The sequence below is a fragment of the Macaca nemestrina genome, chromosome 7, assembly GCF_043159975.1.
Source record: "Macaca nemestrina isolate mMacNem1 chromosome 7, mMacNem.hap1, whole genome shotgun sequence".
Classification (NCBI taxonomy): Eukaryota; Metazoa; Chordata; class Mammalia; order Primates; family Cercopithecidae; genus Macaca; species Macaca nemestrina.
The window spans coordinates 130,010,735-130,038,521 of NC_092131.1; the positions used below are offsets into that span (position 1 = coordinate 130,010,735).

A 27,787-nucleotide genomic window follows, 5' to 3' on the forward strand; every position below is an offset into this window, starting at 1 on the left:
TTAAGCTTCTCAGGTGAGTCTAACACAGCCTAACGCAGGACCCATGTGAGCGGGTGGGCTCGTGTTCTTTCTAAGGCGTGTCTCGTTCTCTAACTGGCCCAGCTCCACCTTAAGCACCCAAAGCCAACGTCTACAAGCCGCTGACCTCTCAAGGGGCCGAGTTTTCTTTTTAGAGGGGGCTATTTGCAGGAGAACAGAACGTGAATAAGACCAGAGAAAGCAAAAACTTGTCAAAAAGGCAGATATTTCAACCGGTTTATTGTATCTTTACAATAATAAAAATAAATTAGTCACACACAAAAATAGTCATTTTTGCTGAAGAGAAAACAGACCACATTTGCTCACATAATTTGCCTTCTGCCCTTTACCTGCTTACGTAATAATTTAACACTCCAGAGGGGACATGGAGGCGATGGAATATTTAGTGGGTTCCTTGCTCCTGGCTGTGCAGTTCACAGGCCAACCATAGGCCTTGGCCCCAGAATCCCCAGCAGGGACAGTGGAGGTGTCAGGGCAGTAAATGCCACGACTTCCCTCTCAACCTCTCCCTGTCCCCGCCAGCCACCTGCCTCATCCACAGCTCTAACCAAGCCTGCCGAGCAATTGACGTTGCCAGTCTAACAACGGGGGCAAAGCAAAGAGAAAGGGATAGCAGACACCCTCCCATTTCCTTCTCCAAATGTCTGTGGATGAGGGGAAGGCAGATTAGATGAGGAAATGTAATATTTAAGATGAAAAAGTAGCAATCAGGTTCAGGTACAATGCTACCTGAATGAGTCGAAAAGCAGAGTAATTTATATTTGGCCTTCAACCTCAGGGAGCTGGACTGATGAGCATACTAAACAATTGTAACTATGGACTGAGAAAAAGACATCATCGTACAGCGACGTTCCAGGAGGCTGGGTTAGTATGATCAAATGCTTTCACACAAATGTGGATTGCATATGTAAATAAATACCTACCAGGTGCCTTTAAAATTAACACATTCTAAATAATAGAACTATTTTGGTGTAGTGACTCATTCTGCAGATAGAGTTCAGAATACATATTTCCTATAAACATCTTGTATTTACAGAGAACAAAATAATAAGTTATAACAAAGTATATCCTTCTGTCAACTGAGTCGTGGGGAAGGAGTCAAGGCAGGGGGTGTTAGCTCGTGTAGCAGGTGGCTTCCCTCTCGCAAGAGAAAGGACTGAGAAAGTTGACTGGAAGTTTTCACCCTCTTGTGGTCACTTATCCTCAGCACGATGGACACCCCCCATCATTATCTGCTGAAACGAACAGGAATGGGGGGTAGTTCAGGGTGGAGGGAGTTACTTAGCCCGTGCGAAGGTGTAGGAACCCAAGGCGAGCTGAGAAAGAGTGATGGTATCTACAGGGTCCTAGATAAGCCTTGGCTCTGCTTCCACCACGGTGAGTGACCCTGGGCAGGCAGCCCCCAATCCTGTTGCTCAGCTACTCCTCGATGCAGACGGCGGCTCTGACCAACTTGCCAGTGTTTCTCTGAGACATGAGGCCACATTCAGCTCAGGATTTCAGTCCCACAGTGGGCTCCCCATGGCTGACAGGGTGGCAAAAGTCAGAAATGGAAAGTGCGTAGCTGTGTACTTGTCTTCCCCCATCAAACAAATCACCTAAAGCTCTTCTACTTATAGACTCCCCTAAGCCCTGCGTGGGGATGGCCCTGGGCATTGTTGCCCAGCCAGATGCTTGAATCCTCTCCAGCATCCCTGGCAAACGGCCTCTGCTGCCACCTTCAATGATGGGTGGGTCACCACCTACCAGAGTCCCTCCAACTTGTGAGAAGCTGGGTCTCTGCAGGAGCTAAACTCTGCCTCCCTGTAGCTTCTTGGTCCTGGTCCTAGGAGAGCTCTCCTTGTGTCCTAGTCCCTTCTCCAGCCTGAAGGTTCTCATGAAGTCCTTCCTGCTGTTTCTGAGAGTCTGCACCCTTCATCGGGATGGGGCATTGATAAACTGATGTTATAGATGATCGGTTTTCTTCTTAAAATATGGTTCCGGCAAATGCAAACAAAATGTGATGTGACCCTGACCAGTTTTCTCCTCACGCAGCCTGCATGTCTGTGGGCTTTGTTTTTGCATGGTTCCATCCCACTTTCTTGACTCACACTGAGCTTAGTCAACAGAAATTCTTGCCTCTCTCCCACCTTGTATTTACAGTTTTTCGTTTTAGTCAAAATATAGGATTTTATGTGGATTCCTGGTGAATTTTTAACATCCAAGTTTTATTCTAGTCTCCCTGATCTTTTTGGATCCAGCACGTGTCACCCAAGCCATTAGCTCTTCAACTTCATGTCATCCATACATTTTGTGAGGAAGGCATCAATATTTTCCCATCTAAACCATATTAAAATGTTTTATAATATGGCAAGGATCAAATACTAGTCTCCACCCACAAGGCTGATATAGATTATCCAGCCTGTTTTAAGGGAAGTCATGTTTCTTTTTACCACTTATATTTATGTCTTCCTCCTCATTAGAAAATTGATATTCCAACCTAAGGTGGCTATCCGAATGAAGAAAACCCCACAACATTGGTTTAGAAAGGTCCTGGTAATATCTGGACTTCTCTGTCTGCCACAAAACTTGATGAAAATACATCAAGCTTGTGTCTTCTCTTTTCTGTCCCTTTGTAAGGCCATTCTTTTTAAAGCAAAAAGAGTGTGAATGCTAAATACTTTGAGAATAAGTAGATGACACATACTCAAGAAAATAAAGGAAAAACCCTCCAAGAACTCTGGGCCAGAGAGGTAAAGGGACAGGTGGGCACAGTGCTGAGACCCCTTGTCATGTTCTAGCTCCCGGGAGGCAGGGACAGGCTGCCTTGCTCTCCCTGGGGTCCCCAACAGCTCGCAGGCCGCGGGCACAGAGCATGCCCCACAGAACTGAACTGACTCCCTCTAGGGGCTGGCTTTACATGGCTTTTTTTTTTTTTTTTGGTGTTTTTTGTTTGTTTGTTGTTTCATTGTAGTATTTCTTAGGCTATCCCTTTTCTACGGAGAGAACCGCAAGTCATTGTGAGGGTGGAAAGAATCTATTGTACTAAATGTCCTTTGCCTAGGCTGCAAGAGGCACAGTTTCCTTTTTCAACGGGTGAAAGTAAAATAGCAAACTATTTTTGTTTGGACTTTGTTGACTTTTGTAAGGAAACTGTATAACAGCTTTAATTTATCTAATTTTAAAATTCAGAGCAGGAAAGGAGGCAATCTAGTACACAGGTCAAAAAAAAAAAGACAGTATCGAAATGTAAATTTCAATTCCGCATTACGGCCAGTTAAAGGAACACAGGAAGATCAAGAAGGAGATGACAGTGACAGAAGAAAGGAGAAGGGGAAATAATGAGCACCAAGAAAGCAGAAAGAGATATATTTGGAGGGAGATGGCCACCGAAATCTGGGCTTTTCTTAGATCCTCTCCAAGGAAAGTCATCACTGGAAATACTCAAGGCCCTGATTATATGCACTGTGCTAGGGAGAAAGACATTCAGATGCTGAAATAAAAAACTAGGGAATTAGTAAAAATGGGATCTCTAAGACAAATAAATTGATCAAACTATCATAATAATAAACTTCCAATAATCTATAACCTCTCCAGAGATGAACTCCAAGAATAGCTCAATGGTTTGTTGAAAAGAAAAAAAAAAAAAAAAAGAGAGACCCCTGGTTTATGCACTTTCTCCCCCAGGGAGACATGGGGTTGATATATTGACTTCTCTTCAATCGAACAGTTGGCAGGCTGGCCATTCTCATGGAGGGTCATTCTCCTTTTAAAGAATGGTTAGGTAACCTTCAGCAGCCATAGGGCACTTTTGACATAAAGAGAAAGCCATCACTGACCCAGCCCAGCCACAAGAATTCCTGAGTTGGAAGAACCAGGGTGTTCGCCTTCCACTCAACAGAGAATTCCCTTGAAGGACAGAGAACTCCCTCACGTGTCGTGGCCCTTGCCTCTGCTGGGTGGCTTTGATGGCTAAAAGGTGTTCCTTTAACTTGGGCTAAAACAGCCTTTCTCTCTTCCACTCATTGATCTGACCCTGCCCTCCAGCAGGAAAAGAAAACTTCTTCAAATGATTGGCTTGTTAGGCAAGATCTGAGAGCAGCTGCATACAGGAACGACTCCCCTGGTGACAAGAAGCAAAACAAGTGGCGAGTGGAAAACAGCAGGCCCTGAACAGCACCGGTCAATATGCTTGGCCTCTCTGGGCTCTTTTCACTTCGTCAGTGTGGGAGCCTGGGCCTCTGCTAGGCTGCTTATCCGTAGGAGTTCCAAGAGAATCAGGAGAGATGGCGATGCTTTTGGGAAATGATGCCTGGGGCTCCCCAGAAGGGAAGCTGGGAAGCTACCCACAGAAAGGCCAAACAGAATTTCTGAAAGCCCCGGGTTAGTGGAAGCCTAATGAGCGTGTCAGGCCAGGTCGCCATACTGCTTCCAAAAGCTGCAAACCATCATCACAGCAGCAGATTTGCAGCTAAAAGAGCAAATGGGGGCAACAGTTTGCTAAGAATCCAGACTTGCTTTAAAAGGGAAATATGCCCAGGACTGTAAGACAAATTTTCTGTAAGTTTACAATCTGTTTAGCTTTGCCATTTTTCTTAATGGGTAAAACCTACATATATTCCTCTTAACTGGTTTTCAAAAGATCCACCTTTCAACATACACTGCATCCTCCTTCCAGGCCTGCGGCCTCTGGGACTGGATAGTTGGGGGAAGTGAATTGGAAGAGATGGGGAGGGTCCCACAGCTCCTTGTCCCAGGCCAGCCGCATTAATGCAGATCTTGGTGCTCAAGTCTGGGGGTTGGGGGTATGGACTGTGAGTCATGGGGGAGGGGAGGAATTTGTGGCCACAGAGAGAAATTCATAAATAAGACCAGAAGGAGACTTTTTCTAACATGGCAGTGTTTTGGCTGGGACAGGTTGGCCGGACTCTCCGGGGGCATGGTGAAGAGCGTGGGGGAGGCAGCCGAGGCAGGGCAGAGCCCAGGCCGCAGAGCTGTGTGCTTCAGAAGTTGGCTCTGCGGTAGGGAAGGCTCCACGGCCAGAAGGACCCTGGCCTTCGATTCCTCGGGAGGAACAGCACTTGGCATGGAGTCAGAATTTCAGGCAATCACCTGCTTCCCCCAATGGCTTTCTTGTTTCACGGACAGTTTAACAAAGCCTGCAGAGTCCTGTAACTAGGATCTGTAACTTTGAGGGGAAGGGCAAGTAGGAACAGACATCCAAAACAACTGAGTGCTGGGATAAAGGCTTGACCAGAAAGATTTCAGGGGCCTGGGCTTTGTTTGCATTCTGGGAAACTTCTCAGCCTCTTGGTCAGAAATGAAGCCGCACCCTTCACATCTAAGGACAGGCCCCAGGCTGGTTCTTGGTAGATGACTGGGGCAGGAACTCAGCTCTTCCACTGGATGGGTGAATATACCTGGCAGGTCAGTTACCTAAGTTGAGCCTCAGTTTCCCTGTTAGTAAAATGGGGATAATGAGTCACCCCCTGCCTCTCATTCTGGGATGTTGTGAGCTGCTAAGGAGCTAGTATCTGTGAATACACCAGTTAAATAAAGCACAATATTCATGTGAGATATTTGTGTCATACGGCAGGAAAACAGTCTAATGTCTTTGAGAATGAAAACAGGCACAGCTGGGCTGAGGTCACAGAGGGATGCACGCGTGTCAGCAAGGCTTAGTGGGGCGCTGGGTTGGGGGCACTGCCTCCTTGGACTCTCCAGGGCGCTAAGTTTAGAAAGGCCAGTAGCACCAGGGACGGGGCAGTGCTCAGTCAGTGGCCCATCTGCTGACTTGAAGGTGCCAGATGGGAGCAGGGCTGAGAGCTCCATGTACTTCCCATTGCTTGGCTTTCAAAGGGCACCATTAACAGGTGCCAGGTCCAAGGAGGGGAATATCAGTACATGGTGATGCTTAGAGGACCAACTGTGGCTTTCAAACATTCTGTGTACAAAGCCCCTGGGTACCACGGGGTGCATTCACCGGAGGCAGGGGCGGTGACTAAGTTGGTTGGCAGTGCCTGGGCCAGGCGGCCCGTGGTGGAGCAGCAGCCAGCCAGGCACACTGCTGAAGCCCCCGGGAGGGCGGTGATGCTGCCCTGCTGATGGGGGTGCAGGGGTGTTATCTACTCCCCAGGAAGCCCGTCTGCCTGTTGGCCACACGGGTGCAGGAGGCACAGCAGGCGGTCTTGTAGTAGTTGTAAACACAGAGTCTTGCCTGGACCACCACGTTGCAGTTGTAGTACTTGTCCTTGCAGTTTTCGTCTGTAGCAGAAGAGAACAAATAGAAGACTCCCTGAGCACAAGAGGCAGCCTGGACCAGTGGGAAGAGAAAGGGCGGTGGCTGTGGCTTTAACCCCTCGCTGCTGTTTATTACCTATGTGGGGTGTGAACGTGTGCCATGGGCTCACAGGTTTTTCTCTTTCTTTTAAACATTATAAAGGAAATAGGTATAGAGAATAAGTTACTCCTCTGTGTCCTCACTTCTCTCTGATCACTTCCTCCTTCATCCTCATCACTCCAGAGGTAATCAGAAGTCCCACATTTGGCGTTTCTTATCCCCAAACATTTCTTTACACTTAAACTCTATATGATGGAGTCCCTCACCACTCTGTGACATTTAAACATAAAAAAGATACATATTATATAAACTCCTTGGCAACTTGCTCAACGTTGAATTAGTGCGATTCATTCATATTTAATGAATGCTATAAATATTTTCATTATTGAATTTTCTTGTATATATAATCCACAATTTAATCATTTTCTATGGATGGACATTTAAGTTGGACATTAATCCAACTTCTTTTTCTAGTGCAAACAATACTTTTAAGTAGTTTTGTTACATTCTCTGCCTGGGCCTTGCTGGGTCACAAGGTATATCCAACTTTGCTAGATACGGTCAGTTTGCTCTCCAAAGTCGGTGTAACTGTTTAAGTTCCTGTGTTCCTGTCAGCGGAACGGAAGGATTCTCTTTTTGCCATATGTTTTAGTTTTTGCTGAGCTAGTGAATGTGAAATGATTCCCATGTGAGGCTGAACATATCATGTATATTTGCCATTCAAGCTTCCTTTTCTGTGAATTGCTTTTCTGATCTTTTGCTCATTTTCTGATTTAGTTAACTTTAAAAAATGATTCACGAAAATTCTTTATATCTAATGGATCTGATCCTTTGTGAGTTAGGTTATATGTGCTGCAAATATCTTCTTCAGCCTGTGACTTTTCTGATCACTTTGCTTCTGGTGTTGTTTGATAAACAGAGATTTTTAATTTTAATGTAACTGATATTATGTTTTCCTTTGTGGTTTGGAATTGTTGGTTTCATTTAAAAAACCCTTTTGTATTCTGAAATAAAATATAAATTTCCCCATTCTCTTCTAAAAGTTTTAAATGTTCTTTTCACATTCATTTGACTAATCCGCCAGGAATTAGGGTTTGTGGTGTGTATGGTATGTGTAGGATGAGAGGAAGGAGTTCAGTTTTCTTGTTTTTTTCTTTGTATATGGATAAACAATTGTCTCATGACCATTTATTGAATTTTTCATCTTTTCCCCACAGATTCATAATGTGACCTCCATCATATATCCCGCTTCCTTTATATGTTCATTTCTGGGCTCTCTATTCTGCTCTCCTGGCTTTTTTTATCCATCCTGGTGCCAATATGCCTTGATATGTGGTAGGAAAAGTCCCTCAACATGGTTCATCAAAACAGCCTTGGCTCTTCTTGGTTCCTTGCTCTTGCTCTTCCATATAAAAATTTATTTTATTATTTCATTTTATTTTATTTTATTTTGAGATGGAGTCTCATTCTATCACCCAGGCTGGAGTGCAGTGGCTCTATCTCGGCTCACTGCAACCTCTGCCTCCGGGTCCAAGCCTTTCTTCTGGCTCAGCCTCCCTAGTAGCTGGAATTACAGGTACACGCTGCCACACTTGGCTAATTTTTTTTTTTTTTTTTTTTTTTTTTTTGTATTTTTAGTAGAGACAGGGTTTCACCATGTTGGCCAGGCTGGTCTCCAACTCCAGCTCAAGTCATCCACCCGCCTCGGCCTCCCAAAGTGCTGGGATTACAGGCGTGAGCCACCGTATAAACCTTAGACACAGGTTGTCAGATTTTTCTGTGAAAAACCTTGCTTGGATTTTGATTACTGTTGCTTGAATTTATAGATTACTTTGGGAAAGAACTGACAATATACTTCTCAGCTGCTTGCTTTTTAAAATATTACTAATAAATATATTTAGATAATTTTTTTGTATCATAATATCTACCATCTTCTTTTTTGGGGTGTATTTTGTCCTATGTGCTGGAACATATTTAAATAAGTCATTTCCTTCTATTTATAGAAATGTAATTGCTTCCAATTTTTTTTTCCTTTGAGAAGGAGTTTTGCTCTTGTTGCCCAGGCTGGAGCACAGTGGTGCCACCTTGGCTCGTTGCTCATGAGGCAACCTCTGCCTGCCGGGTTCAAGTGATTTTCCTGCCTCAGCCTCCTGAGTAGCTGGGACTACAGGCATGTGCCACCACACCCAGCTAATTTCATGTATTTTTAGTAGAGATGGGGTTTCACTGTGTTAGTCAGGCTGGTCTCAAGCTCCTGACCTCGTGATCTGCCCGCCTTGGCCTCCCAAAGTGCTAGGATTACAGGCGTGAACCACCATGCCGGGCGTGCTTCCAATTTTTGTAAGTTACAAGAAATTGTATAGTTCATTCATTAATTCTACACAATTCATTAAACCGATTTTTTTTTTTCAGAGATGGGATCTTTCTGTGTTGTTCAGGTTGGGGTGCTGTGACTGTTCCTAGGGGCAACCACAGTTCGGGTTCCTGGGCTCAAGTGATCCTCCTGACTCTGCATCTTGAGTAGGTGGCACACTCGGTAAGCCCTATTCTTTGTGTGTGTGTGTATCTGTAAATTTTTGACAGCATATTTTTAGTATATATTCCTAGAAGTGAAATTATTAAGTCAAAGGTAATGAGCGCTTTGTATCTTCATAGATACTGACAAAATTCTCTCCAAAAAGATTGCACCAAGTTACAAGTTGGCACTTGACTTGTTCCCCACAAGTTTACCAACACTGAACAATGTCTAATATTTTAAAAGTTTGCCAATTTTATGAAAAAACATGGACTCCCATTATTTTTAAAATTTGCATTTCTTATTACTAGTAGCTTGAGAATTTCTTCAGCCTCTTGTGGTAGATTTTTTTTTTTTTTTTTGAGACAGGGTCTCACTCTGTCACCCAGGCTGGAGTGCAGTGGGTGTGATCATGGCTCACTGCAGCCTCGACTTACTGGGCTCAGGTGATTCTCCCACCTCAGCCTCCCAAGTAGCTGGGACTACAGGCATGCACCACCACACCTGGCTAATTTTTATAATTTTTGTAGAGAAGGATTTCACCACGTTGCTCAGGCTGGTCTCAAACTCCTGGCCCAAGTGATCCACCGGTTTCAGCTTCCCAAAGTGCTGGGACTACAGGTATAAGCCACTGCACCTGACCTTGTGGTGGGTTTGTTCATTTCCTTTATCCTTTACAAAACTGGACCATTTTTCTTTTTTAAAAATTGAGTGAGTTCTGTCTATATTGGGGATTTAATTTTCTGTCTACTTGAGTGACATTTATTTGATTTTAAGATGCTATCAATTGTAGGATGATTTATTAACGTCACTCTGGGGTAAGATGAAAGATTATATGCAGATTTCAAAAAGCTGACAACAGCACACACGTACCCGTGTACTCAGGTACTATTTTCTTCTTCAGCATCGTCATCAAAATGTGCACCTGAGCCTTTACCTTCAGAGCCTACACAGATTCTTGCTCTCAGCAGCCCTCCGGGATATGCCGGAGTGTGCGTCATCACTCTGGCTTGTGGCCTGGACATCTTCAGTAACTTTGGCGTTGACAGGTATAATTTTGAGGCACATCAAAGAATACCAAGGCTTTGTGTACATCTTCTGTTTTGTCAGTCTCATAGTTTCCCTTTTTTCTCTAGTTGGATTTTATATAATTAGAAGCTAGACAATTCCCCCCGCGTGAAAAGACACCATAGACAAACATAGAAGACAAAAACAGTGGCAACACATTTTGTAGCACATTATATTAGTTAGAAGCCTTTGACAAAGTGAGGCAGCTGAGTGACAGCCCTTCAGAGTATATGATTTGCTTATGCCAATCATTCCTGGCTTTGAGAATTACACAATCAATTCCAAGGACCTGGTGATTTTGACAGTCTTTAGTTATATTATCTGGCCTGAGACAAACAGGAAACTTTATGTGTATAACATTTTTTTCTTTCTTTTTTTTTTTTTTGAGACATGGTCTCACTCTGTCTCCTAGGCTGGAGTGCAGTGGTGTGATTGCACCTCACTGCAGCCTTGACCTCCTGGGCTCAAGTGATCCTCCTACCTCAGCTTCCCAATTAGCTGGGACCACGGGCGTGCACTACCATGCCCAGCTAACTTTTAAGCATTTTTTCTTGAGATGCAGTCCCACTATGTTTCCCAGGCTGGTCTTGAACTCCTGGGCTTAAGCAATCCTCCCATCTTGGCCTCCCAAAATGCTGGGATTGTGAGCCATTGCATCCAGTCCAAGATACTTTCTTCTAGCATTTTTACAGACTGTTTTCTCTGTTACAGTCTTTAATCCATTAGACATTTATATATCTTATATTTTTAAAGGGATCTTCAGTGTGGTCTCAATACAATGGATGTCTCCTCTCCCCACTTAGTTATCATTCTCCCTTTATCAAACTTAACTTCCCTTTATAAAGGAGTCTGTTTCAGAATTCTGCATTATAACATTGGTATATGGTATGCCTATATCATATATTAGGTTTGTGCAGCTTTGAAAATAATGGCAAAAACCACAATTACTTTTGCACCAACCTAATAGTTTTCGTTTCTGTAGCTTTATAATATGTTCCAATATATGGCACATACAGCTCCCCTTGGGAACCTTCTTTTATTATCTTTATAGTATTGAGTGTTCTCATTCAGGAACATGTTAATGTTTCTATCTATTCACATTTCCCTTTATATTCGATAGCAAGGCTTTCTTAATTATTTATTTTTTCTATATAGATCTTATAAACTTGTTAATTTTCTTCTTATGGAATTTATGGCTTTTTGGTAGCTACTGGGAATGGTCATCCCTATAACTTTAGTCATGTGTCATTGATGGGACATAGGAAGCTTTTGATTATAAAGCATCTATGCCGTCATTGACACATCCTCCCTGGGATAGGAAGGATGTTAGGTCAGTATACTAAAACCTTCAATTTGGTCCACAGCAGGAGGAATCTATCCCATGAAAGCTTATTGATATATTAATACATTTCCTTTGATGTTATTGTGAAGACAGAAAAGTAAATACGTTCTTAGGAGACTGTGAAGAAGCCTACTGAAGGGGCTCGGTGCACCTCCATCCTGGAACCAGCGCTGACTACACCTGGGGGTGCATTCTGAGTAGATTTCAGATGGGGCTTTAGGGCATCCAATATGCCTCTGGAGATGCATCTTCACCCACCTCACACTTCCTATCTGCCCAATCTATGTGCGAGGTGCCTTCTTTGGTTTTCTGGGTGTACTTGCGCTCCCCTGCTGGGATGGGCACCTTCCTCGTGAACCGCAGCCCGTGAGAGGGCCTCACCTCCCTAACACTCTCCAATGCTTTCCTCCAGGGAACTGGCCCCTATTTCAAGGGTGCAGGTTGGGGTCTTCTGAATTGCAAGACTGCTGTTCTTTGCAGGACTCTGACCATTGTGCGGCCTAGATCTTCCTGCTGTCACTCCCCTTCCTTGAGTCTGGTCACTGCATCTCTCTGGACTCAGCTTGCACTATGCCCCTCTGAGAGAAGGTCAGACCCTCCATCACTGTCTCTACCAATTCTTGGTCTCCTCCCCTTCCTCCTTTTTCTGCCAACTCCCTGCTAAGTTCCCAGAATCTCCCCACATGGTCCAGCCTACACTGGTTTGCACCTACAATTAAAAGTTGACATTTTACTACTTTGACCTTAAGGATGATAGAGCCAAATCTTTGAAGGCATTACCATTTTAATCAATCCACACTGAAGCGTATCTCTTGGTGGGTGGCTTAGACAGCCATCCACGCTATGAATGATCATCTTAAACTATGAAACTTATACCAAAAGCACCTTGACCCTCTGAACGCCACGATTGTGTGCAAAGTCACAGAAAGCCTAGGAGAGGCTTGTTATTGTCACACCAGAGAATTTGACAAGCTTAAAAAACACAAACCTTTCCCCCACAATTGAAATCTCTACTTACCAACTTCAGGGACACAGTCCTGAGGGTTACAAGATTCTCTCTCCTCTGGTTTCAACTGAGGGTCACAGAGGTTACTTAGAGTCATGTCATCTGACAGACACCGCACTTCCCGGACCCGAAAGCCACCCTGGCAGCTCTTGGAACACTGCATGGGAACAAAGGGAAAAGGTCAGATTTTTGGGCAGACTAATAGCTCAGTACACTGGAGAAAGACAACACTGGAAAATCTCAAACATTTCCAAAAGGAGATAGAATATGAAAACAAACTCCCATGTACTTATCAATCAGCTTCAACAATCAACAACTCATGCCAGGTGTGTCCCATCCATATCCCCAGCCCTCCTGCTCCTCCCACTATTTTGAAGCAAATCTAGACATCTGATCACTCTTCCATATAATTCAGGCTGCAGCTCTAAAAGACAAGAACTCTTAACAATTACCACAATATCATTATTCTACCTAGAAATTACAATACTTTCTTATTCTCTTCAATATAGACTCACTGTTCCTACTTTCACTTATGTTGTGAATCCTATAGATTTTTTTTATTTTTATTTTTTGAGATGGAGTCTTGCTCTGTCGCCCAGGCTGGAGGGCAGTGGCACGATCTCAGCTCACTGCAACCTCCGCCTCCCAGGTTCAAGCGATTCTCCTGCCTCAGCACCCCCAGTAGCTGGGATTACAGGCATGTACCACCACACCTGGCTAATTTTTGTATTTTTAGTAGAGATGGGGTTTCGCCATGTTGCCCAGGCTGGTCTCAAGCTCTGGACTTCAGGTGATTCACCTGCCTTAGCCTCCCAAATGCTGGGATTACAGGCGTGAGCCAATGCGACCAGCCAAGATTTTTTAATACAGATTTTTTTTCCTTTAAAAATCAAGATCTGCATCAGGTCTGCAAGTTGCAGTTGGTCAATATGTCTTGGACTCTTTCAATCCATAGGTTTCTCTTCCAGTGTCTTTTTCCTCCTTGCACTTAAAAAGCTTTTGGTTGCAGTGGGGTGGGGTGGAACTGAGTCATTTGTTCTGAGGTTTCCCATAGTCTGGATTTTGCTGACTGTGCTCCCATGATGTAGTTCGTGTTCCTCTATGCTCTATATTTCCTGAACACTGGAAGCTGGACCTAAAAGAGGCCTTAATAGGTGCAGGGTATTGTGTGTGTGTGTGTGTGTGTGTGTGTGTGTGTGTGTGTGTGTGTGACTACTTCCCCAGGGGCTGCCTCTCTTTTGGAGATGTTAGTGGCCACTGATGTGCAATGCTCAGATCCATTAGTTTACTGGGGGTCTGGAATTCTAATTCTAATTCTATCATTTTGCCTTTTATTAGCTGGAAATCTTTCATAAAGAATCCTTCCCTCAGCACCTTTACTCTTTGGTTACCCAGTGGTATGTTGTTGAAGAAATAGAGTATAAACACTTGAATCTTTCCCTTCATTTACTGGTTTTCATAATAGTAAGTTGGTTCCCTAACATCCTATAATGATGACCTATTAGTTTTTGAAAGTATTATAAACTTATTGTAAATGGATGGATTTAAACACATATAATGTGTTTCATCCAATCTGTGGTATTCTTCTTCTTACCGATGCTCACTGGCTCATAGGAGCCTCTACAAGTTGGCTCTGGGATGCTTTGGACATGAGCTCCGGTGTGTTTACGAACTTCCTTGCTGTCTGCTAGGAAAGGATATCCCAACCTAACTTACATATATGCTGCCTCAGGTCTGGAAGCAGCCACCCCTCTGAATCTCTAGGTTGGTCACTGATTCTAGACTCTTTCAGTGGGTGAAATTAGAAGAGTTTTAGAAAGATAACTTAATTTCTAAGTTTATACTGACACTTCCAATTCAAATTAAGGACAACAGGCTTTTTATTGAGGCCTTAAGTCGTACAATATCTATCTTGTATCTGTATCTACTTTCTCCTAAGTTGAACATCCTACTTCTCAAGGATATTGGGGCTAAAGAAATTATACTATCATCTAATTACTCATTTACCTTCTCACACATTATATGCCCAATCATCATATCCAGTACAATACTATCACCAAGAATAGGATAATTGCAAACAGTGTGAACATTTTTCTGCAGTAATTTTTTTAGGGATAGAATGTCAAACTACTATGTATTAAAGTTACTTGCAATAGTGCTGATGCCACCAACTGGAAACATATTTAGATTAATTTGTTTCATTGTATTTTCAGTTCTGGGGGATTGCTTTTTAAAAATTTAATTTTCCTTTATAATTATCTAAAATATTTACTTAATTCCAAACTCAAATTTGTAAAACAAGTTACATTCAAAGAAGTCTAGCTTTCATCAGTCTTTGCTATTATAGTAACCATTGACTTCATATTTTCTAAATTTGCATCTAAAAATTTCCCTTTTTGTGGCATACAGACCTATCAGTTTTGACAAATTCATACAGTTGTGTATCTCGATTGCAAACAAGACATGAAATCGTTTCATTGCAGACAAAAAATTCCCGTGCTGCCCAGATTGCACAGATGTGGTCAGTCCATCCTCCAGCAGGCACTGATTTGGCCTCTGTCTCTGTAGCTTCTCCTTTTACAGAATATTACATAGATTGACTCACACAACATGTAGTTTTTGGAACCTAGCTTTTTTTTACTTAGCAAAATGCACTGGAAGTTCATCTATATTTTTGTTGCTGAGTTTTTGGTTCCACTGTGTGGATGCACCATGGTTTGTCCGTTCACCTGTTGACGGACATTTGGGTTGTTTCCAGCAGGTGTTTTTGGAATTTGTCTCCTTCGACTTGGCTCTTTGTAGACTCTCCAAATCAGATGACAAAAGAAAACTGCGATCTATTATTGTATCCTCAAGCCTTGGTCAACATCAAAATAACTAAATTCCACTTCCCAGAAGTTGACAGAACACCTTTTCAACCCAGCTTCTTCGTTCCCATCTGCCTCTGAGGTGTGGTTTGCTACACAGCCAAATGGCTGTTATCACTGGAGCAGACAGACACTTTTGAAAATGGAATTCTCGGCCAGGCGCGGTGGCTCAAGCCTGTAATCCCAGCACTTTGGGAGGCCGACACGGGCGGATCATGAGGTCAGGAGATCGAGACCATCCTGGCTAACACGGTGAAACCCCGTCTCTAATAAAAAATACAAAAAAAAACCTAGCCGGGCGAGGTGGCGGGTGCCTGTAGTCCCAGCTACTCGGGAGGCTGAGGCAGGAGAATGGCGTGAACCCGGGAGGCGGAGCTTGCAGTGAGCCGAGATCTGGCCACTGCACTCCAGCCTGGGTGACACAGCAAGACTCCGTCTCAAAAAAAAAAAAAAAAAACGAAAATGGAATTCTCAACTTTTATTCATATATTTTCTAAGCAAAATTCCCTTTTATCACCCTTGGATCATTGTGAGAAAGGCTCTGGCCCCCCTACTCTGGGCTCACTACAGCCTCTGCTTGAAGATCTTCAGTGATGAGAAGCAGAATGACCTTCGCCCACTTCCCACCCTGACCCACAGAACTGTGCCAGTGGTCGCCTGGGATGGGGCCGTCAGGAGGTTTTTCTGGTCACCTGCAATGATGGTGAGGAGGTTTTCTGTTTTAGGAAGTTTCTTGAAAATGTACTCTTCAACTTGAAAAACATGAATCTTATCACTATATCCATCCTTTCCCCTTTCATTTCTTAATGACTTATTTCTGTATTTATCAATCTCTCTCTTTCTTCACTTACACACTATTTCCCTCCTTACAAAAAGGATTTCAAATGACTTGAGAAAGACTTAGAGGGTCACAAGATTTTTAAAAAGTGAGAAAACTAGGACTAAAGGAAGATAAAAGTAGGAAAAAGAAAGCGAAGCCACGGGAATATTAGCACACAAAATCCACTTTGCAGGATCTGGTATACTCTCTCTTTGAGGTGAGGCATAATTTTGGCTTTGAGCTTCCTTGTAGCCAGTTCAAACAGAAAACAGAATCAGTCCCACAATCCATAATCCAAAATGTCTATAGGATTTTTAAAAACTGTACACACACACACACACACACACACACACACACACACACGTAGTAATTTAAAAAAAAATTTTTTTTAGAGACGGGTTCTTGCTAGTTGCCCTGGCTGGTTTCAAACTCCTAGCCTCAAATGATCTTCCCACCTTGGCCTCCCAAAGGTGGTTCATTACAGGCGTGAACCACCATGCCTGGCATCAGATATAGTACTTTTAACAACACCCTTGAATCCTCAATCCTCTACGGCAGCATTGCTCAAAATGCAGTCTAAAGACAACTCCATCCAACACACCTTAGGAACTTGCTAAAAATGCCAATCCTCGGCCAGGGTTGGCCCAGAGTTGGTCTTGTCAAACAAGATCCCCAGATCTCACACCGAAGTGTAAGAGTCACTGTTTCTACAATTTAGAAACCAAGATCATCTAGGTCTCAGGCCTCACCCACCAAGGGGAGTACCTCCACCAAGGGTGGCTCACGGGGTACCCCAGCAGCCACCACCTAAGCTAGATTGCTGTAGGGAATCTCTTTCAGGGCTGAACCCAGTGCCTGGCCCAGAGGAGTCTATAGGAATTCAGATGGGGGACAGTGTGCCAATGCAACCCCCATCAAGAGCACCATGACTTACCATGCTCCATTCGGTGCTAAACCATTTGGCTCCGCAAGGCTTGAGGTGGCAGGATTGCTGGCTGGGGGGTTTTTCCAGGAAAGAACATTCAGAGGGGTCCAACACTTCAAAGGTGTCTGCATTCTTTCTAACACAAATCACCTCCCTCTGTTGTGTCCCACTCCCACACTCGATGGAACACTGCAGAAAGAAGCAGAGAAAGATGAGCGTCACATGATGGAAAGGGGGCGGCAGCTACTGTCCATCAAGGGATGCTTATGATGGGCACCGTCAATTCTACCACCAACTCTGGGAGGAAGAACCCATGAGATCTTGGAAATGTTTCTGGAGGAGAAGTGGCATATGGATTGCAATTTCCTAACAGTTCTGTCTCCAAATGCAGACTAGGTGCCCTGATTGTCATACCTGAAGGATGCTGGTCACTAAGATCTTATTGTCTTCTGTGCTGAGAGGGAAATAGTTTACCATAAACTCTCCTGCAGGAACACACCAGCCAGGTCATTTGGTTGTTTCTGTCCCGTAGACTCTGACACTTCTCACAGGAGGTAAGACAATGAACTGACATTCTTATCTGTTATTTTCTTAGGAGGTGGATACTGTGACTGAATGAACTCCTAGACTCTGCACACCTGTGAACACCCAAAGCTGAGAAGACCTAAGGCTTGGGAAAATGTACCCTATGGTCAACCCTCCCGTTCCAACAGGGCAGCCAGCGGGAACTGTAACAGAGCCCAATCCTCTTGTTTCCTAATGTGGTGCTGAAATTTGCAACACGGAGTAGTGACCCCACAAAGAAGCCAGGCAATTCCATATGTTGGTGCATCTCATTCGTTTATGGAAATAAAATGCATATAACTGTTTGCTCATAAATTATCCCATTTAGTATCTATTACTTTGCAAAAGGTTTTTTTTTTTTTTGCTCATGTTTGGTTTACTCAATACTTTTGTTTTTTGAGACAAGGTCTCACTCTGTCACCCAGGCTGGAGTGCAGTGGTGTGATCATGGCTCACTGCAGCCTCAACCTCCTGAGCTCAAGTGGTCCTCTCACCTCAACCTCCAGAGTCGCTGGGACCACAGGTGTGCACCATCTTGCCTAGTTCTTTTTTTTTTTTTTTTTTGAGATAGGATCTCACTCTGTCACCAAGGCTGGAGTGCAGTGGAGTGATCTTGGCTCACTGCAACCTCCACTTCCCAGACTCAAGTGATCGTCCCACCTCAGCCTCCAGAGTAGCTGGGAATACAGGCACATGTCACCATGCCTGGCTAATTTTTATATTTTTTGTAGAGATGGGGTTTTTCCATGTTGCCCAGGCTGGTCTTGAACTCCTGAACCCAAACGATCTGCCTGCCTTGGCCTCTCAAAGTGCTGGGATTACAGGCATGAGCCACCACACCAGGCCTTGCCTGACTAACTAAAAAAAATTTTTTTGGCCGGGCGCGGTGGCTCAAGCCTGTAATCCCAGCACTTTGGGAGGCCGAGACGGGCGGATCACGAGGTCAGGAGATCGAGACCGTCCTGGCTAACACGGTGAAACCCCGTCTCTACTAAAAAATACAAAAAACTAGCCGGGCGAGGTGGCGGGCGCCTGTAGTCCCAGCTACTTGGGAGGCTGAGGCAGGAGAATGGCGTGAACCCGGGAGGCGGAGCTTGCAGTGAGCTGAGATCCGGCCACTGCACTCCAGCCTGGGTGACAGAGCAAGACTCCGTCTCAAAAAAAAAAAAAAAAAAAAAAAAAAATTTTTTTTAGAGACAGGGGCTGGGCACGGCAGCTCACTCCTATAATCCTAGCACTTTGGGAGGCCAGGGTGGTTGAATCACCTGGGGTCAGGAGGCAGAGGCAAGATAATCGCTGGAACCTGGGAGGCAGAGGTTGCAGTGAGCCAAGGTTGTGCCACTGCACTCTAGCATGGGTGACAGAGCAAGATTCCGTCTCAAAAAAAAAAAAAAAAAATTGTTTTTAGAGATGGGGTCTCATTATGTTGCCCAGGCTGGTTCTTGAACTCCTGGCCTCAACCACTCCTCCTGCCTTGGCCTCCCATCATTCTGGGATTACAGGCGTGAGCCACTGTACCCAGCCTCTTAATACTTTTTGATTTAAAGTTGTAAAGCTGTGGTCTGTGTGCTTTTATCGACTTTAAAGAATCTACTACCTTTATAAGAAGCCTGCAACAATGTCTGCAGTTCAAACTCTAAATATTAGCTTTGCTGTCCATAGGCAGCCACACAATCAAATAAAAACAGGGAGAAAGAAAAACCCCTATCTATGGAAAAAAAATCACAAAACCCCCAAATCAAACAAATGATGAATTAGTCACACAGGGCATGAATTAGCAGAGGCCATCAGTTTCTGCTTTGTCTATGCCTTCTTTTTTGCCATCTTCGTAGCATTCAAAAAACTGTAAGTTTTTTTATTTAAAAAAAAATATATTTTTTGGGATGGAATCTTGCTCTGTTGCCCAGGCTAGAGTGCAGTGGTGCGATCTTGGCTCACTGCAACCTCTGCCTCCCAGGTTCAAGCCTCAGCCTCCTAAGTAGTTGGGGCTACAGGTGCGAGCCCCCATGCCTGGCTAATTTTTGTATTTTTAGTAGAGACAGGGTTTCGTCATATTGGCCAGGGTGGTCTTGAACTCCTGACCTCCAGTGATCTGCCTGCCTTGGCCTCCCAAAGGGCTGAGATTACAGGCATGAGCCGCCGTAACCAGCCAAAAAAAACACCAAAAACTGTAAGATTTCCTACTCTTCCTACTTTCCTGTTTTCCTCCATGTTAGTTTACGATTTGGAGTGTATTTGTGTCTTGGCCTTTTCTTTTTCTATACATGTCCTTTTCCCTTTCTATTCGTGTCTTGTCCTTTTCTCAAGTGCTGCAGGCATTGGAAGAACTGAAAGCAGGAGAAGAGCCACAAACTGCAGCAGGCAAAGGTCTGGCCTCTCCCGCAGGAGGAATGAGGATGGGGCAGGGATGGGCGGCAGGGGTGGAACACTAGGCCGAAGTCAGGAGACATGGAAACTAGAGTCTAGACAGCGTCGCTAAATAGTTCTGTGTCTCTGGCCAAGACATTGCCCTTTCCCAGGTTGCTGTGGTCTTATCTGAAAAGCGAAAATGAGGGTTTTGGAAACATGATCTGAAAGACCCCTCAATGCTATGACATCCTACATCTGTACTAAGTGTGTGGCAGAACAGAAGACTGCACACTTTGATCAAAACCTGTCATTATCTTCTGCTATTTTTGGCAAGTCCTTGAAGAGATTGTGTACTTAAGGGAGAATGAGCACGTCTCAGTCTTCTCTTACTGTAAATGCTCAGAAATGGCAGAATATGTGTGTCTGGAAAGTGAATGAATGTATTTATGTGTATCTGTATCTGTGTATGTGTGTGTACTCGCGCATGAGACAGCATTTGAAGACAAGAAAGGGCAATCAGCCTTCGTGGACCAGAAATTATGGGGAATCTTTGAATACTGAAAGATAGATGAGATCAAATTGAAGAAGGAAACTATAGTCCAAATGTACACAGAGGAGGAGTTCTAGCAAAGATCATGTGCTTCATTCTGTATTGGTGGTAGATGGAGATCAGGATGGAGGTCTCAGGACAATGAGTGATTAGCTGAGTTACTGGCCAAGAGCAGCCAGGGTGGCCTGACTGTGCCAGGGAAGAGGAAGCAGTGAGTCATCTGCCAGAAGCATTCGTGTCAAAGTGCAAAATGAAGTCATTTTCAGGTATTCAAGGGCTCAAAAACCTTACCACTTACAAATCCTATTTGAAAGACTTTCTGGGTTGTAGTCTTTAGCAAAATAAAAAGAACCAGGAAGAAGACATAGGATATAAAAGGAGGTGCTGGCAAAGACACCAATAAAAGCTGTTATTACTAATGGATGCCAGGTGTCTTTTAGGGACGATAACAATGTGTTGGAATTGGTTGTACAACTTTGTGAATTTACTAAAAACCAATGAATTGTATATTTTTAAAGGTTATGGTATGTGAATTATATTTCAATAAAAAAGAATCTTTGAGGGGAAAGGAGAAAGCTATTTTAAAATTTAAATCTATATTTTCTATAAAATTAACATTAATCTGGAGCTAGATCCAGATAATATCAACATCTTTTTGGAGATATTGTAGATCAAGAGAGAGAGTGGAGGTAAATAAAAAGGGAAAGCTTCTATTTTCTTTTAGGAGGATGTGGTTTCTGATAACTTGACACTAATGGATACATAAAAGTTAAAATTCTGTGCTAAAAATTTGAATGTTATCACAGAAGATATACCACTAGAAGATTTATGACTTCCAAAATGTTGGAGGGGAAAAAATGGAATTAAGAAAACCTGACTAGTAACAAACATGTTGAAAGGAAAGAGGAAAGAAGCAAGAAAGCATGACAACGGAAAACACAAAATAAGATGGTAGCGAAAAGTCCAAACATGTAAGTGATTACAATAAATATAAATGGTTAAAATTTAACTCTTAAAACACAGAGGTCTATAGATTGGGTAAAAATAAAGACAAAAATAGTTCTCCATATGAAAGACATACCTTAAAAATACATAAAAAGTTTGAAAATTAAGAAATTGATGAAGATATATCAGGTGAAAATAAAAAATGAGAAACAAGATGGAGTAATTCAAATAGTACACAAAATATAATCCACAGAGAAAAGCATACATGACACAAAGTAATATTTAATAGGGATAAATGCTTTCAGTGAGAAGTGATGGCAATTATGCATGTTTCTGTACCTAAAGAATTCCTGCAGTTGCACTTTGGTGGATCATTGATTCGTGAAAAGATGAGAATAAAAATATCTATTGCAATAAATGCAATCAATAAATGCAATCCAGACTCAATAAATGCAATCCAGACCCAGAGGCAGACAAAATGGCTGCTCCTGAAGACTAGAAACTGTGACAGATCTCAGAACTAAGACAGTCTAAAGTTGCAGTAAACTCAGAATTGATAGAGAAGAAAGGAAATAATTCTGGGCATAAATAATAGACTTGGTAGACTCTTATGAGTAAGAGTTGGGCTACTGTGCCACCAGAGTAGAAAAAGACTCCCTAAGCTTGATATACTCCTAGTTTCAGGGATCTGGGAAGCAGCAGAAATGGAATATATGCCTTTCTTGGTGGAGTCAGAAAGACTCTAAAGCCAGAAACTCCTTGGTCTCTGCCTCTCCGTGGACTTATGTCTCATTTTCTCAGACTGGCTTTTTGCACAAGCCTCAGTAGGGCCACTGCCAGCACTTGAGCTCACAACCTCCTAGTGAGTCTCTTCCCTAAAACACAAATGAAAAGTCCCCGGGAAGGATTCTGTTTGGCTCAGCTTGGGTCACATGTCCACCTGTTGGGTCACATGTCTACCCCTGGACTAATCACTGTGACCAGGTTGGTGGGGTATTCGAAATGCCAACTTTAATTCAACCCATATGGTTGGAAGGAACATTTATTTTTATATTCTAAAGTCAGTTAATGTTTAAAACTTACCTTTCAAGAAATAAGCACGCTCTTATTTAATTTTCTTTGGGGAGTCAAATTCCTAGGGCAGGGAGTTTCTATCAGGCCCTGATATCCTTATAAATCCAGAACCAAAACCTTGGCCACATTAAATTGTATCTTGACCCTTTTGGACAACAGGGCAACCAATCCTTTGTTTCTAATCTTAGCAGAAATAAAGGTTGTCTTTGCCAGGGTTCATACCACTCTTAGTTCTTTGAGCTTATGTATAAGTCAACAGGAGGCCACAAGAAAAAAGGCCCTGAATCCTGCTCCCTTCTCTTCTAAGAATGGTAGACATATGAGTTCAATTGTACTGCTTATTTCACATGTGTGACTATAATGATCTGATATGATTTCACACATCTATGGATATTTGGTATAATTGGTGTCCCATATGTAGTCACTGCTGAATTATCTTTGGGGTTTAGGTCCTATGTATTTTACTACCAGTAATGAGATAGCAATTGCTGGCAGAAAAAATAAACATAGAGCAATGGGAACTAATATTTATTAGGTATTTCTCATATCCCAAGCAACAGGTAACCCTCTTTATGTATAGCATCTTACGAAAACCTCATAACAACCTTAGGAGGTTGGTATTATTATCTTCATATTCAGATGACGAAACAGGCTCAGATAGGTTAAATCACTCACCTAGAGCCAGAAAACTAATGAGAAGTCAAGCTGGGATCAGTTAGCAAATGTGTCTAACTTTGATATTCACCAGAGTAGCACTGGAAGTACTTGAATTCTTTCTGAATTCTCTATATTTTAAGAAACATTAAAGGGAATTTGAAAAGAAAAACATTTCCCTATGCTTTTTTTCATAAAAACCCTACGTTGAAGTGGTGGAGATGATAGTGTTTGGATATCTTCACATTCTATTTCTCACTTGCCATTACACCATATGCATTTTCACATCTTCCTAATGATCACTGTCATTGTTACCTTATATTTTACTGAGTTATGATATGCCATAATATCACCATCCTGCTGTCATGAACATCTCTGTTGAAAAAGTTTTTTTTTTCTTTTGTTAATTATTTCCTTAAAATGAATCCCCAGGAGTGGGGTGACTGGGTTAAGGCAAATGAACATTTTTATGGTTCTTGACTTTTATTGCCAAATTGCTTTCCAAAGGGCTCGTATCAGTTTACAAGGACAAGGCAGCGCATTTTTTTCCAAGGTCGGTTTTTAAAGCTACTTAAAAGAAATAAAATTCTATATGGAGCCAGAGGTCTTGATAATGTGTAAATCATGATCATAAGCCAAACAGTCCTTGGAGAACTAGCCAGCCCTGGGAGCCAAATGCTAAGTGGCCCAAGAACTCCAATACTGATGGTAATCAAGACAAGGCAGTCATTTCCACATTTTCTTCGTGGGGTTCACATTCAATTTTGAAAGAGTGAGGGAAAATGTAATTCTTCAATTATTAAAGTATTCAGTATTATTTATTCTTCATAATTAACAATTCCAACTTTTAAAATTTCTGCTTCTGACACTGTCAGAAACGGAAAAAGCTGGCTTTATTAACAGGAATAATAATAGCAGCAGCCAGCATTTCTTGTGTGTCAGGCACTGTGCTACATACTTTTTGTACATAATTTCATTTCTTCTAAAAATAACCTCATAAGGTACCATCATTGCCAGCATTTTATAGATGAGGAAAGCATGCTAGGCCATAAGCTCCCTGAGGGCAGGGATATTTGTGTTGCTCACTGATGTAGCCTAAGTACTTAGATGAGCACACAGTAGGTGCTCAATGAATACTGTTGACCTACTGAGGCTCCAGAAATATAAATAGCTTCTCCAGGGTCACAGGTAGACAGTGGCACAGCTGGGATTCAAAGTTGGGACACCTGACACAAAGTCCTGGTTCCTAATCCCTCTGGTATGCTGCCTTTTGCCTGGCACAGGCAGACGTACCCAGTTCTGGCCACTCACCTGACTCCAGCTCCCGGCAAACCACTCCACCTTGCCTGTGCAGGGTCCGTTGTCACATGGGGTGGCCTCTACCGGCCGGTTGTTCCCACAGCCCTCCAGGGGCAGGCTGCTGACATGGTTGGTCATGCACACCACCGAGCGTGTCCGCACTCCGGCCCCACACTCCGCTGAGCACTGTGAGACAGGGGAAGGGCACATTAGTGGGGAGGCCCTGGCAGCTGCTGAAGCCACTTTCAAATGATGGAAAGGAGGATGGAATGCTTCATTTTCCTGCCATCTGTTTCCCCTAGAAATATCTGACAGCTTCTCGTGCATAGCCTACTCCATTACGAGATATCAGTATGACAACTCCCTGTCTTAGATTTTCTGGGTTGGGCTTCATTCCAAATTCCAAATATCCAATCTCGCCACTGCAATTAATACACTTATACTTGTTAGACTATCCTTCCCAGCTTTTGCTTTCAAAAATATATTCAGCTTGGCTGGGTACGGTGGCTCACGCCTGTAGTACCAGAGCTTTGGGAGGCTGAAGTGGGAAGATTGCCTGAGCTCAGGAATTTGAGACCAGCCTGGATAGCACAGTAAGACTGTCTCTACAAAAATTCAAAAAATTGGCCAGGAGCAGTAGGTGTGCACCTACTGTAGTCCCAACTACTCAGGAGGCTGAGGCAGGAGGATCGCTTGAGCCCAGGAGTTTGAGGCTACACTGAGCTATGACTGCACCACTGCACTCCAGCCTGGGCAACAGAGTGAGAAGACCCTGCCTCTAAAAATAAAAATAAAAATAAAAATAAAAATAAAAATATATTCAGCTGAAGAATAATGAGTACATGAAAACCTGGGCACATTTCTACCTGCTAGTAGCCAAATCTGGGCTGGGAAAAGAGGGGGACTTGAGTCTGTCACCTCAATATTGCTGCCTGATATTAAGGTAAATTGTTCTAGTCCCTGAAGGCCACAGCTATGAGAGGATTGGGAAACAGCTTGGTATAGAGGGAGAGCTTGGATTTGGAACTAGGTGCATCAGTGTTGATATCCTCACTAGCTATGCGGCCTGGAGCAAGTGACCCAGCCCCTCCTACCTTTGGCATGCTCATCTAGACAACTGGCATAGAAACACATTTCTGGCAGGGCTATGGAGACTGTATAATATGCTTTGCAGGCAGGGGGTGCTCAATAAATGGTATAAGGGGCTTCAACTCCTACATTCCCACTCCAAGATAGAGAAACAAAGCCTCATAGGGATAAAATCTTCACTTACAGCCAAATAACTATTAGTGATTTTTCTACTACAATCACACAGTTCTCTCCTAGGAGACAGTGAAAGCATTCCTGAGTCACAGCCCAAAGCTCTTAGAGCATTTTCCATCTGTCTCGGCATACTTTGGAATGTGCCCTTATTTTGGTTCTCATCTTATCTTGTCTTTTCTTTTTTTCAAGACACGGTCTCGCTTTGTCACCCAGATAGGATTGCATCACCCAGGTGGCGTGATATCAGCTCACTGCAGTCTCGACCTCTTGGGGTCAAGCGATCCTCCCACCTCAGCCTCCTGAGTAGCTCCAGGTGCTCACCACCACGTCCAGCTAATTTTTGTATTTTTTGTAGAGATGGGATTTTGTCACGTTGCCCAGGCTGGTCTCGAACTTCTGAGCGCAAGATCCGCCTGCCTCGGCCTCCCAAAGTGCTGGGATTGCAGGCGTGTGCCACCACACCTAAACTTCATCTTATCTTTTCAAACATTTTTTGGGCATCCTCAGCTGGGTGTCCTACGGGTACCTTGAATCCAGCATGTACACCTTCGCCACTGTTACCATTCCTCCTCTTATTTTTCTGATTTGCTTTCAAGTTTCTACCTGGATTTGAAAGTTGACTGTTCTCCCACCCTCTTGCTTCCAACATCTAGACAATCATTAGGTCTCACAGACTCTAGTTCTGCCACATTTCTCTAATCCGTCTTGTCCCTTTCCACCCATGGTTCCCAGTACAGTTTACTTTCTTACCCTGGACTGTGGCTGTAGCTTTGTGCTCAACCTCACCAGCTTTTCCAATGCATTGGGTTGCCAGGTGTTGAGAACTCCATGCTAAAAATTCCCTCTGAAGTCATCCCATTCCTAACAGAAGTCACATATGGACTTCCCAACTAGCATTAAGGGTTTTCTATACTATGGCCCTAATTGACCCAATTCTTCTAGACTAATTTCCCATTATCCTATCCCACATACCTCCTGCTGGACAGACTCAGAGTGGCTGCTATTCCCTGATCACATAAAAGGCTAACAGACTCCTTGCCCCTGCCATTCCCTCCACCCAGCATGCTCTTTCCCTTCACTGGACAGATCAGAAGCCTTTAAGGCTCAGCCTAAATACCATCTCCTCCGTGAAAACTATCTTGACTGCCCAATTTAAGATGTTCTTTCCAGTCTTGGAATTCTCATGGCACTCTATGTGCTGCTTCCTGCCTTTGTATTATGGTTATTTGTGTCCTTTTTTTTTTTTTTTTTTTTTTGTCTTTGCTGAAGTAGGCTTGGTGAAAACAGGAACTAATGAATCATCTCTAATTCTTTCTCAGGTCAGTGTCTTACTCATGAGTAAATCCATGAATATCAGTTGCATATAGACTTGGGCCCTGCCTTGTTCATCTATTAGCACTTTCCAATCCTAGACGTGGCCCTTTAGCACATGACCAAAGCCCTTTCTAAGGGTTTCTGGGTCGTTTCTTAAAAATAGAGTCAATGTTTGAGTTCTACCCATATTATTTTAGAAAATAAAGCAATAGAATTTTAAATAAAAATGGAGAAAAGGGCAAAACAATCCTTACAACCTTATTTTCTTGTCAAAATTTCCACTTTCATTTTTGTATGCTGCCATCTAGTCTTGTAAAATCACATGTTAGTATGAGTGATCAAACATTTACCTTTCCACTGCTAAGCTGGGCCTGACCCCTCAGGGAAGAAACTCCCTCTGGAGCAAAGGGCTTGAAGGTGATCAGAACATGCCACCCCAAAATGTGTTGCTTTGGCATATTGAGTATTTTGAGCTGAAGGCTATTGAGAAATAGCAGATGCAGGAGGACTTCTCTGCCTTCCCCCTTTCTGCCTAAAAACCAGTGCATAAAATTCCCACGAGAAAGGTGCCCTCCCAGCACTAGGAAGAAGAGAACATTCTCGTCATTGGAGAGGGGAGTTGACTCCAAGATGAGTCTGCAAAAATAAACTTTAATAAAATAACCCTTGTCTTCTGTTTCCCCCATATTTTTCTTAGTCAATTTCTCACAATTTACTGTCCCTAGAAGCCCCAGCCCCTTTACTTTTTCCAATTACTTCTCCATAGTTTATCACCCTTTGTTAAAATGGTATATAATCCCTCAAGTCTAATTGCTTCTTTGGGATTGTCACTTCTTTCCTATGAAGCCCCCCATGCCACTATAAAAATATTAAC

General features: G+C 43.2%; 1 protein-coding gene across 2 annotated transcripts in view; it reads right to left on the reverse strand.

Moving 5' to 3' along the window:
• Positions 1-241: 241 nt before the first annotated feature.
• Positions 242-27,787, reverse strand: part of LOC105487604 (thrombospondin type 1 domain containing 4) — a 688,191-nt gene continuing 660,645 nt past the window's right edge. For both annotated transcript variants that reach the window (XM_011751093.2, XM_011751102.3), the window contains 4 exons: positions 24,349-24,522; positions 16,911-17,090; positions 12,302-12,446; positions 242-6,282 (listed from right to left, as the gene is read on the reverse strand). In XM_011751093.2, the coding sequence (XP_011749395.2) occupies positions 6,140-6,282; positions 12,302-12,446; positions 16,911-17,090; positions 24,349-24,522 (642 nt within the window). In that variant the 3' untranslated portion in view covers positions 242-6,139. The remainder of the gene's footprint in view (positions 6,283-12,301; positions 12,447-16,910; positions 17,091-24,348; positions 24,523-27,787) is intronic.